General features: G+C 45.5%; 1 protein-coding gene across 8 annotated transcripts in view; it reads right to left on the reverse strand.

The window, feature by feature from the left end:
• The window catches only part of LOC124344079 (agrin-like), a 50,756-nt gene that overhangs the window by 19,837 nt on the left and 16,982 nt on the right, over positions 1-13,937 (reverse strand). For 3 of the 8 annotated variants that reach the window (XM_046797487.1, XM_046797490.1, XM_046797486.1), the window contains exon 1: positions 13,049-13,902. The exons of 1 other annotated variant lie outside the window; for it this stretch is intronic. In XM_046797487.1, coding sequence (XP_046653443.1) covers positions 13,049-13,748 — 700 coding nt within the window. In that variant the 5' untranslated portion in view covers positions 13,749-13,902. Of the gene's footprint in view, positions 1-4,260; positions 4,965-6,684; positions 7,460-13,048; positions 13,904-13,937 lie in introns of those variants that run through there. 4 more of the 8 variants (XM_046797493.1, XM_046797492.1, XM_046797488.1 and 1 more) reach the window with 3 other exon arrangements.

Here is a 13,937-nt window from a genome sequence, read left to right on the forward strand (position 1 = left end):
AACTCCCATGTTGCGAAGACAAGAAGAATCAAAGTCACGTGGAGTGGGGGGGGGGTTACGTTTTTATTTATTTGGAATAAGAAGACGAAAATTGAAAGGGAAAGAAATGTCTGGATGCAGATTGATGTATTGTCCAGATGGCTGCGCTATAACCCCGTTGCCCCCCTGCCAGCAAATCAATGGTCTAGTCTTATCTATAGGATTTGTAGGTTTTTTTTTCTTCCTTTTTCAATTCTTTTCCTTGGATTTTGTGCGTGCTTTGTTTCTTCCCCTTTTTCAAAGAGTGCCTATACCTCCAATGGCTGTTACACAAGATCCTTCCCCTGTAATTCTTCGTGGGGCCAAGACGGAAGAAGAGACTGCCAAGACGCTGTGCAATCAGCAGCAGTTCCACTGGCGTTGAAAGGTCGCCAGTCGGAACTGTCAGCTCCCGCTCATATTCTCCGCTCATGTTCATCCGTCCAGTACTCTGACCGGATGCAGCGGCCCTTACATCCGTATAGTGGTGGCCGTAAATGCAAACGAAAACGACGATTGTGTATACGACTCACCAAATAATCTTTTATGATTATATTTTGTCTTCAACCTCCTCCCGGTTCGGGAATTTTTCTTCTTTTTTTTAATAGTCGAGACTGACGGTGTTTTTGTAAAACAAAACAGGCGAAACCAACGGGGAGAAGAAAAAAAATAAGAAACTGACGCTGATTAAAAAACGCGATGGCGCGTAAGGCGTGCCCATATTCGGTCACGGGTGCCAAACGCCCTCGTCGTGATTGTTTCTATCTTCTCTCATGATTTATCTGTACACGGTAATAACAAACACAAGTGGGGCCACTGAATTCGTTCTTCATTTTTTTGCAACCCACAGGCCTCTCCAGATTGAAATGAAGAAACACGGAATTTAAACCGGTTTTTTTTTTTATTATTATGCTCCCCCTCCCGCTCTTTTGAAATCACCGCGGCGTGAGACGGAGATTGCGGCGACGATGAATCACGGTGGCAATCCTACTCATCCGTCGTCGCTTCCATTTCGATCATCTCTCCTAGAGACATGTGTCAGCGTGCGGACGGCTTCCACACATATATCTGTACCTATGGCAAAGTTCTGATTCATTTGAAACCCGAATGAAGCTCGTTTCCCCGAGGTGATTCGCACACGCCGGAAGCCGTTAAAGAGAGGCGTGATGGAGTACGTGAAGGAGAGAGTATTGTGGAGATAGAGAGGCGTAGGAAGGAGACTGCCTTTTCAAACTCAAGTATGATAATTCACTTCGTCTTCCCCTCACTCATTTGACTCGGTACCCCATGCATTTCGGGACGCTTCACGTGTACACAGAGGAAGTTATTCCTCACACATTTAATCAATAACGACGCGCCTACGGTTGGAAACTGTCGTTCCGAATTAACGACTATGTTTACGTCCAAGCGAAATTATCTTCATGGCCAAATCATTCCAAACTACAATCAAAACATCTACTGGAGAGGTCGCGTTGGGTTCTTTTCGTGTGTGAATGTATAAATGACAAGTGAAGGTTGGGCAGCCATTGCGTAATTTTCGTTTCTTTTCCCCATATTTTCCCGTGTAACTGCTTTCATAAATACTGTGACTTTTGGAGACGGAGAAGGACAAGGACCCGGAGAATAACAAGAAAATAACGAAACACGGATCGAGCCGACGGGGTGGATGCCTTCACTACTGCGAAGGTAATGGATTTCCTCGTAAAAACACCCTTGTTTTATTTGAGTTGAGCCTTAAACCCAAGTTCAAAATCATGTTACGAAGGCATGGTAATGGCTAGAAAAGCGATAAAATTGAGAAAATACAAGAAGAAAAAGGAAAGACGCAAGAAAAACGAAACTAGGCGGGCTCTGATCTCTCCCTCGTTCATTCTCGCGATGTTATTTAAACTCCACTCGTTTGATGATGAGAGAAGCTCATCCCAAGAAATTACCTACAGCACAAAGGAAGGCAGTTAAATAATAATAGTAGCACGTCAATAAGAAATGAAGTAGAACTTCTTCGCCGGCTAGACTGCATGGCTAAAACAGAAGTTTCTACTTTAGTCCATTCAAAGAAGAAAATATTAAGAAAACTTAGCAACGGTTATATCGGGTAGAAGTGTATACTGGCGCATTCTCAATGTTTTTTTCGTTCTTTTCTCTCATCAATATGTATTTATTTCTCGTGATCGGTTCGTTATATATTATCAATGCCGTGGAAGATGACTCGGCCGGCTGTTGCACGCGCGCCTGTGTTTGGCAAGCGCGGCCCCGTCAATTATATGGGAGGCAACGGGCCGCCATCTCCCGACGTCATTAGAATGATGCCCGGGCCCATTATTGACACGCCATGACAACTCCATCATCAGATAAACGTCGGCCGGGCGGTCAGCCGATACAAAAACATCGCCTGTATCCAACAGTCAGTTCCAAGTGTTCCGGGCTCTTTTTACCATTCTTCCAACCCACTTGATTCTTTCTGATGGATTCCAGTCTCTCAAAGTGGGATTGAATTTCCAGTTCTTTTTTTATTATTATTATTTTCTGGCCGTTTGATCGAATTGATGCCAACGGGCAGTTGATGGGTGGAGCTCATTCGGAGAGGGGGGGGGGGAAGAAATTTCAAAGTTTTATAGAAAAGTCAGCTGTCCGAATACCTTCAACATTAAACAAGAGGACGTCTAGCGCCGTTAGCACTTGATCCATCCACACGCCCAAATAACCTGTTGCAGCATCGGCCATCCAAAACGTATTGGCATCCGCAGTCGAAAAAGAAAGCGGTCGTTCTATCGATGCCTATGCCCACCGTCCATCGAGTATTGAAGGTCTCAACTTTAATCTTTTAGGGAATAATATAACAGCCGACTGCGAGTGCCAACAGCACCAAATCATGGGAGAGAAATTGAGCTAGCACCGTGAAAAGATTAGCGATATTAGAACAGGAATAGTAGCGCTTATTTGTCAAAGGAGAATATTAAACACGGTTGTTCCTGAGACACATACGAGCCATAAACGAAGAATGCGAACACAAAAAAACACGGGAATAAAGATTAGTCCGTTTGGACGATGCCATCTACAGGGTCGGTAAGCAAGTGAGGCGTGGGACGGGGGGCGGTTAGGACAGAGAAGAATTTCCAAATGATGCGTCATTGTTTCACGTACCGCACGAAAAACCTTCAACATTACGAGCCTATAAAAAAAAAAACGGGGGAGCCTGGAATATCATCCAGCGGTGGTGGTAATCTTTCCGTATTGTTCGACGGGAATCGTAAAACGGATACGTGACTTCGGAGGCCAAGTAGCAGATCCGATACCGAAATCCCGTCAAGTGTACCGACTACAACAGAGTCTTAAACGACAAATCGTAAATCACTCGTTTTATAACTTATAAGACGCTATTTTCTTGTCTACTAGAGCAACGAACGAACGAACGCTGCCAGCCAGACTATAACAGAGTGAGTCGGAGCTGTTAGCAAATTTCCCTGGAGAAAATGCCAGGAGAGACACAAAAGAACGAGCGAACGTCTATCAAGACATTCCTCGCTGGCTCTTGTGATATCGAGAAAAGACAAACGATCACTCTATAAAAACGTACGAAATATATCCTTTTCCATCCGTCTCTTAGCGCTGGGGAAATCGTCTTTCAATCTTGCATCCACGCAACCGGGCGAGTTATCGTTACTGCTCCGACAGAGCTGTCTTCTTTTCTCGATTTGAAAATCCTTCCACTTTTGTGTCATCCAAACAGACAGCAGACCAAAGCCAGCCTTATCAAGTTTCAATGCAAATGGCTCCCGCTGCTGCCGATAGAGTTAACTCTCTCCCTCCCAGAGTCTCGACAAGGGAAAAAGCAAACTCGATTACCAGTATCTTTAAAGTCGTTTTATACCTAAATTCAGTCATAGTTGTGGGCAAAAATAAGACGAAGAAAAAGACAAGATTGTCAGTGTTGACTCCTAATAAAGCTTTCTTCGATCCAAGGGCACTGGACACCCTGGACAGTGACGAGAGAGAGAGAAAAAGAGACGGACAAAAGTTCATGTCATTGGCCCGTCTTATTAATATTACAATTCCACCAGTGAGCTTGTTTTTGGTGGAAAGGGCAGTTCAACAAACCACCCAAACCAAAATTTAAAAAAATAAAAATAAAAATAGAGAGATCATTCGGCGTGTCTCAAGACGAAAGTGGATGTTGCGGTGATGGACGGAGGGAGACAGAAAAATGTAAAACAAAAATATACCAAAAACAACAATTTCTACCTTTGGTGAATGCCCGTAGCTGCTGCAAGTGACGCAGACTGACGGACATCAAACTAGAGTTGAGTCGTAGTCGGATGGGCGCAGCTGAATCGATCGGCGGCTGATGGTGGACGGGAGCCAGCGTTTCATCGTCATCGTGGATCGTGGATGACACGGGCTGATTGACGTAACTCGCCAGGAAAATGCGCGTGTCACGGAGCCGGACGCGGCTGGGACAGATGCGAGGGTCCCTTAGACCTTCGACCCGCACCCGACGTCCTTCCCACATCCGATCAAGTCCCTTGACGACTTTTTTGATTCGGACGTTAATCGCCAGATTGGGATCGCCTACAATCGGCTGGTCTTGTGACTGCTGCATCAAATAGCGCAGACAGATCTCTTGATCGTCTTCGACAGTTTCACCGTCGATGCTGCCAGACTCGCTCGTTTGGCACGATTCAATCACGGCCGTGAACACCACCTGCGACCGATTTTGGCGCTCCTCTAGCGACCATTTTTCCAGCGGACAGGACCAGTCGGCCGGGCTGAGGCTGCTGCTGTTGCCATTGCCACCTTCAGCGTTTGATTGAGTAACTCCCGTCGCGCTCGTCACTTTCGCGGTCGTCACCCAGAGCGCTAACCAACACAGCCATGGCAGTCGTCTCATCATCACAGGCGCCATCTTTATGACACGAAGCCGGCGGGCACGGCAACGACGACGACGACTATTTATAAAACAAGGTGGTGGTATAGGACTCATCATCTCGACCGAAAGGCGGCGGTAGTAAAGCGCAGAATATATAGATTATATAGCCCCACACATTTGAAAAAGGAGAGTCCGTCCGAGTCGAGCGGGGGGCTGTCTGCTCGGTACGCCAGAGAGATGGCGCACTTTCACGAAGGCCGACGATGCCAACCGATTCCAATACGAAACACGGTCAATGGGATGGACTGATTTACATCAAATATTAACACCTACAAGCTATATAAGACATCAAACGCTTTCCTACTCTCTCTCTCTCTCTCTCTCCTATTTTATTTTATTTCTTCATTCTTCTCGAAATTCATTTTTGGTAGAGCCAATCAGATTCCCCAGACGATTTTCCTTCATTCTGATTTCGATTCTCCAGTCTCCAATCGAAACCTATTCAACTGGACAAAGGTTTGTCTAGCTAGCTAGTATATTACATGATTGTGTTTTGACAAGCAAATGAAACGAAAAATCAGCGATGACCAAGGAAAGACGTCAGAGAAATCTAGGATGGATCCTAAGATCGGCTTTTTCATCTTCGGCGCAAGGTAACTCATTGATATGTAGAATGGACTTTTTGTTTCGGGCTCTTTTAAGAAAATAGACAAATTTTTTGAAGAACAAAGAATGTTCTTTCTCTCTCTCTTTTACAGACACAATAGGGACTACACACATCTCATCTTCCCATCTGATTGATCCAGACGCCGGGTTTTTATCGAAAACTTATGCAATGTTCTAGCAAGGCTCTATTTTAATTTTGTAAAGGCAAAAGAGAAAGAAGAAGAAAAGAAGTTTTTTTTTCTGGCTGATTTGTTTCCTTAGAAATTCTTTTTCTTCGTCGTTGCGGGATTCGTTGAATTTACCATTTTTATACACTTCTTCTTTGTGGTTTCGTACACAGTCGATTGAAGTATCAGTCACGCTTTCGAGGTGCGGCCAATTCAACGCGTCCCGCGTTCTCATCAGAGAATCTCTGCCGCTTATTAATGAGATGATGAATATTAAATTGAATACTAATTACGTTGTTGATAGATTCCCCAATGAACGCCAAGAAGACGAAGGGACAGCAAATGCAAAAGAAGCGTGATTGCTAATCAAAATAATCATAAAAAATAACCATTGTGATTGCTTCACGCTACCGAAAATGATGATGTTGATGGATTCCGAAAACGAATCACAAATACAATAAGGATAATTGATGTTAAAGATAAAGCGAGAAAACTTGTGTGGAAGACAATCAACGACCTAACGTCTCTATTATTTCTCATTCGAGAGAAACGTCAACAACAACAACAACAACAACCCTATATACGGTCTAAACAGCAAAATAGAAACAAAAGAGAAAAAGGGAAAAATGTTTGGTTAATTGGAGATTCCAGTCTCTTAGCTGTTAAGAGATATGCCATTCTTGGCTCTGCTGGTTAAACCGGGTTGTCATTGCCCTTGTCGTTTTCAATAAATACAGAAATTTGTTCGACACAATAACTTTCAAAGACTATTTGAACGCTGTATAATGTGAACGAGCTGCTCGGAAAGAGAGAGAAAAAAAAACCGGGACGTCGTTTCGAATTGGAACGGGAAATCACGCAAGACGAGCAGACAGCCTTCTTCGCCACAGACCCTGGGCGCCACTCCTTTCGTTTGAATTTCCCAAATGCATATCAACAAATTTAATTAGAATAGACAAGACGAACCAACCGCGATTGTGTCACCGAACTTGAATTTCCCTATTCAAGTCCGTACGTCCCGTCCTAAAAACTAAACAAAAAACCTGTCGAAGTCAACTGACGAGATTTCAAATCACGCAAACTAGACGAAAATCAATCGAGCGAACATCAAAGAAAAAGCCAAGGGGTTAAAATGTCTGTGCGATGGCGACGAACTGATCAAAAAAAGTCCTGGAAACAATTTCTTCTGAACAAAAAAACACGAATCAATGGTGCAGTTTCAAAAGCTTTTAAAGTTGTCACGCGGGAGTACGAGGGGCACGCACGCAGGTTGGCGACGCAACAGGCGCAAAGGCGCACCGATGTTGCGCAACACTACGAACAGAAAGCACATCAGTAAGGCACACTGGAATCGGGAAGAGGCAAACAAACACTTTGAAATGCGGAACACTGTGAAACACCAACAACAACCATCAACTGATGGAGAGCTCTGCGGGGATCTGCTCAGGACGGAGGGCAGTAGTTCACTGAAATCAACTCGGGCGAGTAGCACCGGTGAGACAAGAGGAAAACCCATAAAAAGAAGGGCCAGCAAGCTTCAAAAAAACGGTGCATACATACGCCAGAGTCCCCCCACCGTTTATCTCCACCAACCAGAGAGCAGAGAAAACGAAGCAGATAGACCTGGCTCTCTCTCTCTCTCTCTCTCTCTCTTATTCTCTCGTCGTTTCGAAAAGACACATACTCAACCACACCCCTCTCTCCCTTTTTTCGCCTGAGATGGTCGATCTTTTATGGCCGTCGTCCAGCAGCGCCAGCAGAGCTCTCGGCGGAAAAAATAGAATATATAAATCGTAACGCGGCGAAACTCCAATTTTTGTCGATTTTCTTTTTCTGCACTCGGTCGTCGGAGAGAACGACGTCAACAAACAACGGGAGCAGCAACAAACAGAAACGACAGCGAGAACTTGATTGCCGATAAAATACCGAAGTGTCCGGCTTCAGTTGCGACTTTGGTTAGAGGCCAGCAGCAGAGAGGACAAAAGGGACGGACCTGACGAGACCACACGAGACGCCATCTGGCGCGCTATTCAAATGGGCACCAAGGACGCAAAGTTAGGAAACAAAAAAAAAGAGCCGAAGCTACCGCTGGAGATTCCACCAACAATACACGAAATGACCCCATATATACGTGTGAAGGTAACGAAAAAGAAGAAAAAAAGAGAAGGGGCAGAAGATGAGACGATGCTGAGGGGGTCGCAAGCGATTGCATCCCGTGATAATAATTGGCGCGGGAAAGTAGTCAGGTTGATCAATGACCCGTTCGCGTGCGCCATGGGCTCGGTAGAACCAAGACCCTATCAGGCTCAAGCAGCAGGGTGGAAAACGAAACGAAAAAAGAAAAAGGCAAAAGAAAAATATTAAAGAACAAGTCAATATCAAACCTTCTCAGCTGATTCCATCATCAACCGAGAGCCCGTTTTGTTTTGACCATCTCCCCCCCCCCTTTAAATGGGGAGATTTCTCGGTCCTTCCACATCGGAAATTTTTCCTGGGCCTCTTTTTTTCGATTTTTTCCAAAATAAATCATGGCACGCAAGTGAAGCAGGAGAGGATCTTTCAGACTTCAATGGAACCGGAATATACCTCAAGCGTTCGAACCGTTTTTTTGAGAACGCACGCGGAAGAAGAAGAAGAAGAGCCAACACACACACACATTTGCATACAAGGCATCCCTCCTCCGCCCATTAAGTTCCAGTTCCATCTGGGATTGGTTCGGACAGAGGGGTTTTGTATTATTAGTAGCCCCTTGATTAGAGCCCCAGCCGCAGCAGATCACCCGGATGATGGGGAGGAGGGATGAACGAAGACGTCATTCATTTTTGATTAACAAAACATTCCCTCGTTAATAGATGAGAGGGAGAATAGAAGGAAAAAGTTTAACTTCAAACTCCCTTTATTGGATAGACCCAATTTCACACGGTCAAGAGAAGAAGAAGAAGAAGCATCTTTTGGGTTGTCTAGTTTCCATTTTGCTATTTCATCTTCCCCTTAGTATCGCAGTAGTTAAACCGAGGGGGGAAAGAGCGAAAAAAAACGGTTTAGGTAACATTTCAATCGATTATCTTGGCATCTGAAGGACTCATCCGTTCCGAAACGGTCAAGTCTATTAAGGGTAGACAGAAACAGACACAAAAAGAGATTTGTACGACGAACCCTCTAGAAACATATAAAGATAACTTGTCTTATAGACACTACAGTATATATATACGCAGCGGCCAAAAGGTATACGCAACAATGTGTACCAAAGGAAGAATGAGAAGAAAAGTGTTTCCACTAAATTCTTTGACCGGGTCTAAGAGGAAAAAGGGGAAGAAGAAGAAAAAAACGTCGAACCATCCGGCGAAAAGATAGTATTGGAAACAAGGCACGATCGCCTTCCATTGATAGCGCACACGCCGCGTCCGGTTGTATAATACATTCTTCTTCAACCCCCCCCTTTCTTGCATTGACTCTACCATCCGGGGGGAACCCATGACAGGGGGGCTACTATAGACGCCGGTGCTTAGCAGTTCCGACACTCGGCGCAAACCCCAAGACTTTTTTTTCTGAAAAAAATAATAAAAAATAAAATCCTAACGTGGCCACCGCTGGAAACCCGTGAATCAACCGTGGGCCCCTTCTGCACCACCTTTCTTGCTCTTTTTCTTTTCTCCCCCCCAACGACCATCTTTATATGTGCCTTCAAAAGTCGTTCCTTATCGGCTGTTCTTCTTCTTCCCTGCTGGAGCCGTTTGCCTTGACGTATTCCATTAGCAAGTTCATAACATGTAAAGGCTTTTTAGGAGCGAAGGAGAAAGAAGGTGGGCTCCCTTTTTTCCTATTCTTCTCCTGGTTATATAAGGGGGGAAAAGAGACGAAGCAACAAGGAGGGTAGTAGTTCGTTATAAGGACCATTTTCATGCAGATTGCCGGAGCAACCTGCTGGATTCAGAATCGTTCATGCAGCATCTTCTTCCGTGCTATGCGCTCGTTCAGTTAAACAAAATAAAACACGGCCTCTTTCGTCCTATTTTTCGAGTTTCCAAACTGAGAAGAAGAAAAAATCATAAACGATCATCTTCCCCCCTCAACTTTTTTTTCTATTTGGTTTTTGTTTGACTGACTGTTAAAGAGGGAGGGGGGTGATCGACGGACAGACCTCCCCGTTCGCGCGATGGGCCGCTCAGATAATACGACGGGCCATTTAACGGACTTGAAGACCGCAATTTGTCTTGTGGTCAGGTCACGTCAGGTCGCAGTTTCTTCACGAACCCCTCCACCCACCCCAAAAAAAAGTCCTTTTCTATGATATGCCGCGCTCACTTTCTCAGTCGCATATACCTTCCTTTTGATCGTGGGGACTATGTGGTCTTGACGTGTTGGCTGGGCGGGAAGCGATGCTATAAATAGCTGGGAAATAGTAGCGACACAGATAGAAATGAAAGAAGAGAGGTGGCCCCCCTGGACTTTGAACCAGCTCAATCATGCAAAACAAGACTTTGGTCTCTTAACTGACGGGTTCCACTGGCCCAGTGATTTATCTCGGACGAGCCCCACAGCCACAAAAGCTCACGTGCACACCTCACTGTGTAAACAGCCATCGATCGTCGGAGGAGAATCAAGCGGCGACGGCCGGCCGGCGGAAGGAATTTGAACGGTGACAACAGTGGCCAACCTTTTTGATGATCTGTTCTCGGCTTTTTCTCGCATAACTAGTCCGTCTGTTGTTGGGTTCGCCAGCCTGTCTCCCTCCAGCTGACGGTGATGGACTCTGTTTGCGTAAGAACGACGCCATTCATCACTGTTGAAAGCCATTACGGAATTTTCCGTCAACTTCCCCGGGCGACAACCCACAAAAATGATGAGAGTCGAATGAAAGGCCAACAGATTGGGTCCGACATTTTCCAGCGGAACGAGGCCGCAACGAGAAACAAAACGAATTGGGAGCGAAATAAAGAATAAGCATCAGAATAATACATAAGAGAGCGAGAGAATGAAAAGATGATTTCTTTTGTGTTTCCAATCTAGCAATCCGGTATAACAATAACAGTAAGTCAGCTGTTAAAGTCATTTCTGCGGCAAAAGAGGAAAACAAGACGTTGCAGAGAGAAAGAGAACTCATAACTCATTTGGCGCCTGCCGCTTATTGGGATCGCCATAGGTCGCCCAATAAGGAAACGTGAGCGTGAGTCGAGTGTGTGTGTGTATGTGTGTGTGTAGCAGGGGCCGAGACGCACGCGGATACGCAGTCACACAAGGCACACATCCAGCAAAAACACGAACGAAGAGAGTCGAGAGAGAAAGAAACGAAACGAAACCAGAAGGCCAACTGTTGTTCCTGCCCCTCCCAAAGTCTCTTCGGTTCAATCTAAATCTCGCGCGTCAAGCCATTCCAGTCTATTACTTATCTATGGAAATTTGTAGAGCTCAAAGTTAGAATAGCTTATATAAGAGACTGGAGCCACACAATTTTGAAAATGACGTCCACGACGATAATGTCGTCAACGTGTAACTTCTCCCCCCCCCCCCCCGCCGTAGTCTTCGCTTACAATCAAAATACCGTACACACACACACACACACCGGTTTTATTTTGATTTTTTAAAAAGAGTTTGGAACGTATTTTGTTGTTTTTCGTTCCTTATAAAATCATCGATGTCTTGTTTTATATGGTCACGAGCTCAATTAAATGGAGAGAGACACCAAGATAGATTGGAACACGTTACACACACCTCAAAACAAGTCTGTACACACCGGGAGGAACACTGGAGAACATCGAGGTCGGAACTCTCTCTCTCTCTCGTTCTTGTGTTGGACAGCCATCAACGGCACGAGCCGAGACAGGAATTTCGATTTATTGATTGCTGCACGATTCTTGTGATGCTCATGAAGATTACCCTTCTCTCTCTCTTTTTCAAGATATCGGTTCCATGACTAATACATGGAGTCGTTTGGGCTAGAAAATTATCATCGAACGCCTCTAAACATAATATTTCGTGCATGAATAAGGACGAAGAATATAGTATCTATAGAAGATATCCTTGAATATTTCATTCGGGGGGTGAGGACGCTTTATTACGTAATTTATGACAGTTTTCTTTGAGAGAGGGATTCCGGACTGATGAAAGACTTCCTGCCAGCGACCCTTTCTCTCTATTCTCTACCCCCTTCCATCCATCGACTGAATACAGAAGTACCACGTTATAAATATAAAGTGCGTGCGTCGGGAGCGGAACCGGCAGCTCGGTCGGTCGGTCAATCAAAGAATTCCTAAGGAGCTCCGAGATTTTCATACAAACAACAACAACGAAACTGTCCGTCAACGGGTGGAGGTTCACAAGGGAAAATAAAACAATGTCCGAAAAGAATGATGATGATGAATGAATGGAAAAAAAGGACGCACCATATGTCTCTTTGATGAGGAGGAAATGATCGCCCATATAGTCCACCGCCTACCAGCGGGAGAAAAACGGGAGGGAACTGGAAAAAAGAAAAAGAAAAGAAATTTTTTTTTTTCTTTTTCGATTTTTTGGGGATTTGTAATCTTTTCTGTGAGGCGCCACTGTGCTGAACGACGACGCTGACAAGGGGAAGTTGATGGTAAGAGAGTCCATCAGACAGCCCATTTGCATACGGATGCGGCGGATGGATGCGCCGTGATGCATTAGTGCCCTACGTCTAACTGTTTGTGCTCATCCTGCTCTTTTCTCTACAGGGTGTTTCGTTGTTCTTTTGCCTTTCTCCATTTCAGCTTTCGTTCGGGAGGAAAGAAATGACTCGACAGACAGACGGACAAGAGACCAGCGCGAGCACACCCACGCCCATTAATGTTTAGCCCCAAAAAACACGAAACAGGGAGGGAGGGCAAAACAACCCAAAAACTAAATCTTGAAATAAAATCATAATAATAAATAAAAAATAAAAAGGGACGAACAAGACCAGACTCTATGGCCGTAATTTCATGATATTATATAACCCCCTTTTGAATCTTAAAAAAAATAAACTCCAGAGCAGTATATCAAATAAAACAAAAAAAAGAGAACCATTAGAGACAGATTCATCAAGAGGTTAGACTGGGCTGGAAAACGGTCCGCCTCTTTCGTGACGTCTCCATTTAACAGCGAGATGGAAAAGGTGGAAAAAGTATCCGGCTCCTTCTCACACGGATACCCTTTCTCTCCTCTCGGGCTCTCCACACATTGTCCGATACGGATCGATTTCAATCACGTCGTCGTCGTGAACTAAAACCTCCCCTCCCTCTTTTTTGTTGTTTGTTGTTGTTTAGTGTGTGCGCGTCTCTCTACCTGTACGTTATAAGTTATCATATCCCCGGCGACGATAAGAACTTACCTGATGATGGCGAGCCGGGCGAGGTGTGGATGAGTTTCAGATTGCGCAGCGTGATACGCAACGGCGCCGAGACGAGGTGAAGTGTCTGATTGAGCGGATCGATCTGGACGAGAAAGAGAAGCACGTCGTGCACTCGGATGCGGAACTGGGGCACGCACGAATTTTCGCGGGCGTCAAACAGATCGTGCAAGATTAGCTTGGCTTTGATCAATGGACCGTTGACGGCGCCCACGGCCGGCAGCGGATCCAGCGCGTTCGATTGTCCGCCGCCGCCACCTGTCAACTGTTGGCCGCGCGAGTGCTGAACCAGCGAGCCGACCATCGACCATTCCGTGCCGTTGACCAGCGAGCGGATCACCCTGCGCATCGAGACGCGGATGGTTCCAAGATCTCGGTCAATGTCCTCGACGGAGCCGGTGAAGACCAATTGGCAGTATCGATACCACTCTTCCAGCAGAACGCTGGCCACTTGACCACCGCAACTTTTGGCCAGTCTCGAGCGCGTTCGTCGATTCGCATTCGAACTGCCGTTTTTCCGCCGTCTGCTCGTCGAGTGCCACTTGCGTTTGGGACCGATGGGAGAGCGGATGATTCCGCCGGAAGCATCGAAAACACTTGTCGATACGGATGTCGAGTTGGAAGAACAGTCGATGCTCTTACAAGCCGCGAGAGCAATCAGCGTCCACAGGAGCCAGCGCATTTTTCCGCGAAAAAGTTTGAAATTGGCGCCACACTAAATCACTTGAAATGTTTCAATCCAAAATGTTTGTTGGTTTGTTTCTCTTGCTTTCCGATTTGTTGTGGTTGTCCTCGCTGAAAATGCACTGCTGGTTTATTGCCAGCCAGGTAGGTACTGAGTCGTGGAACCCGAACGTAGGCCGTCTTTATG

The sequence above is a fragment of the Daphnia pulicaria genome, chromosome 6, assembly GCF_021234035.1.
Source record: "Daphnia pulicaria isolate SC F1-1A chromosome 6, SC_F0-13Bv2, whole genome shotgun sequence".
NCBI classification, from domain to species: domain Eukaryota; kingdom Metazoa; phylum Arthropoda; class Branchiopoda; order Diplostraca; family Daphniidae; genus Daphnia; species Daphnia pulicaria.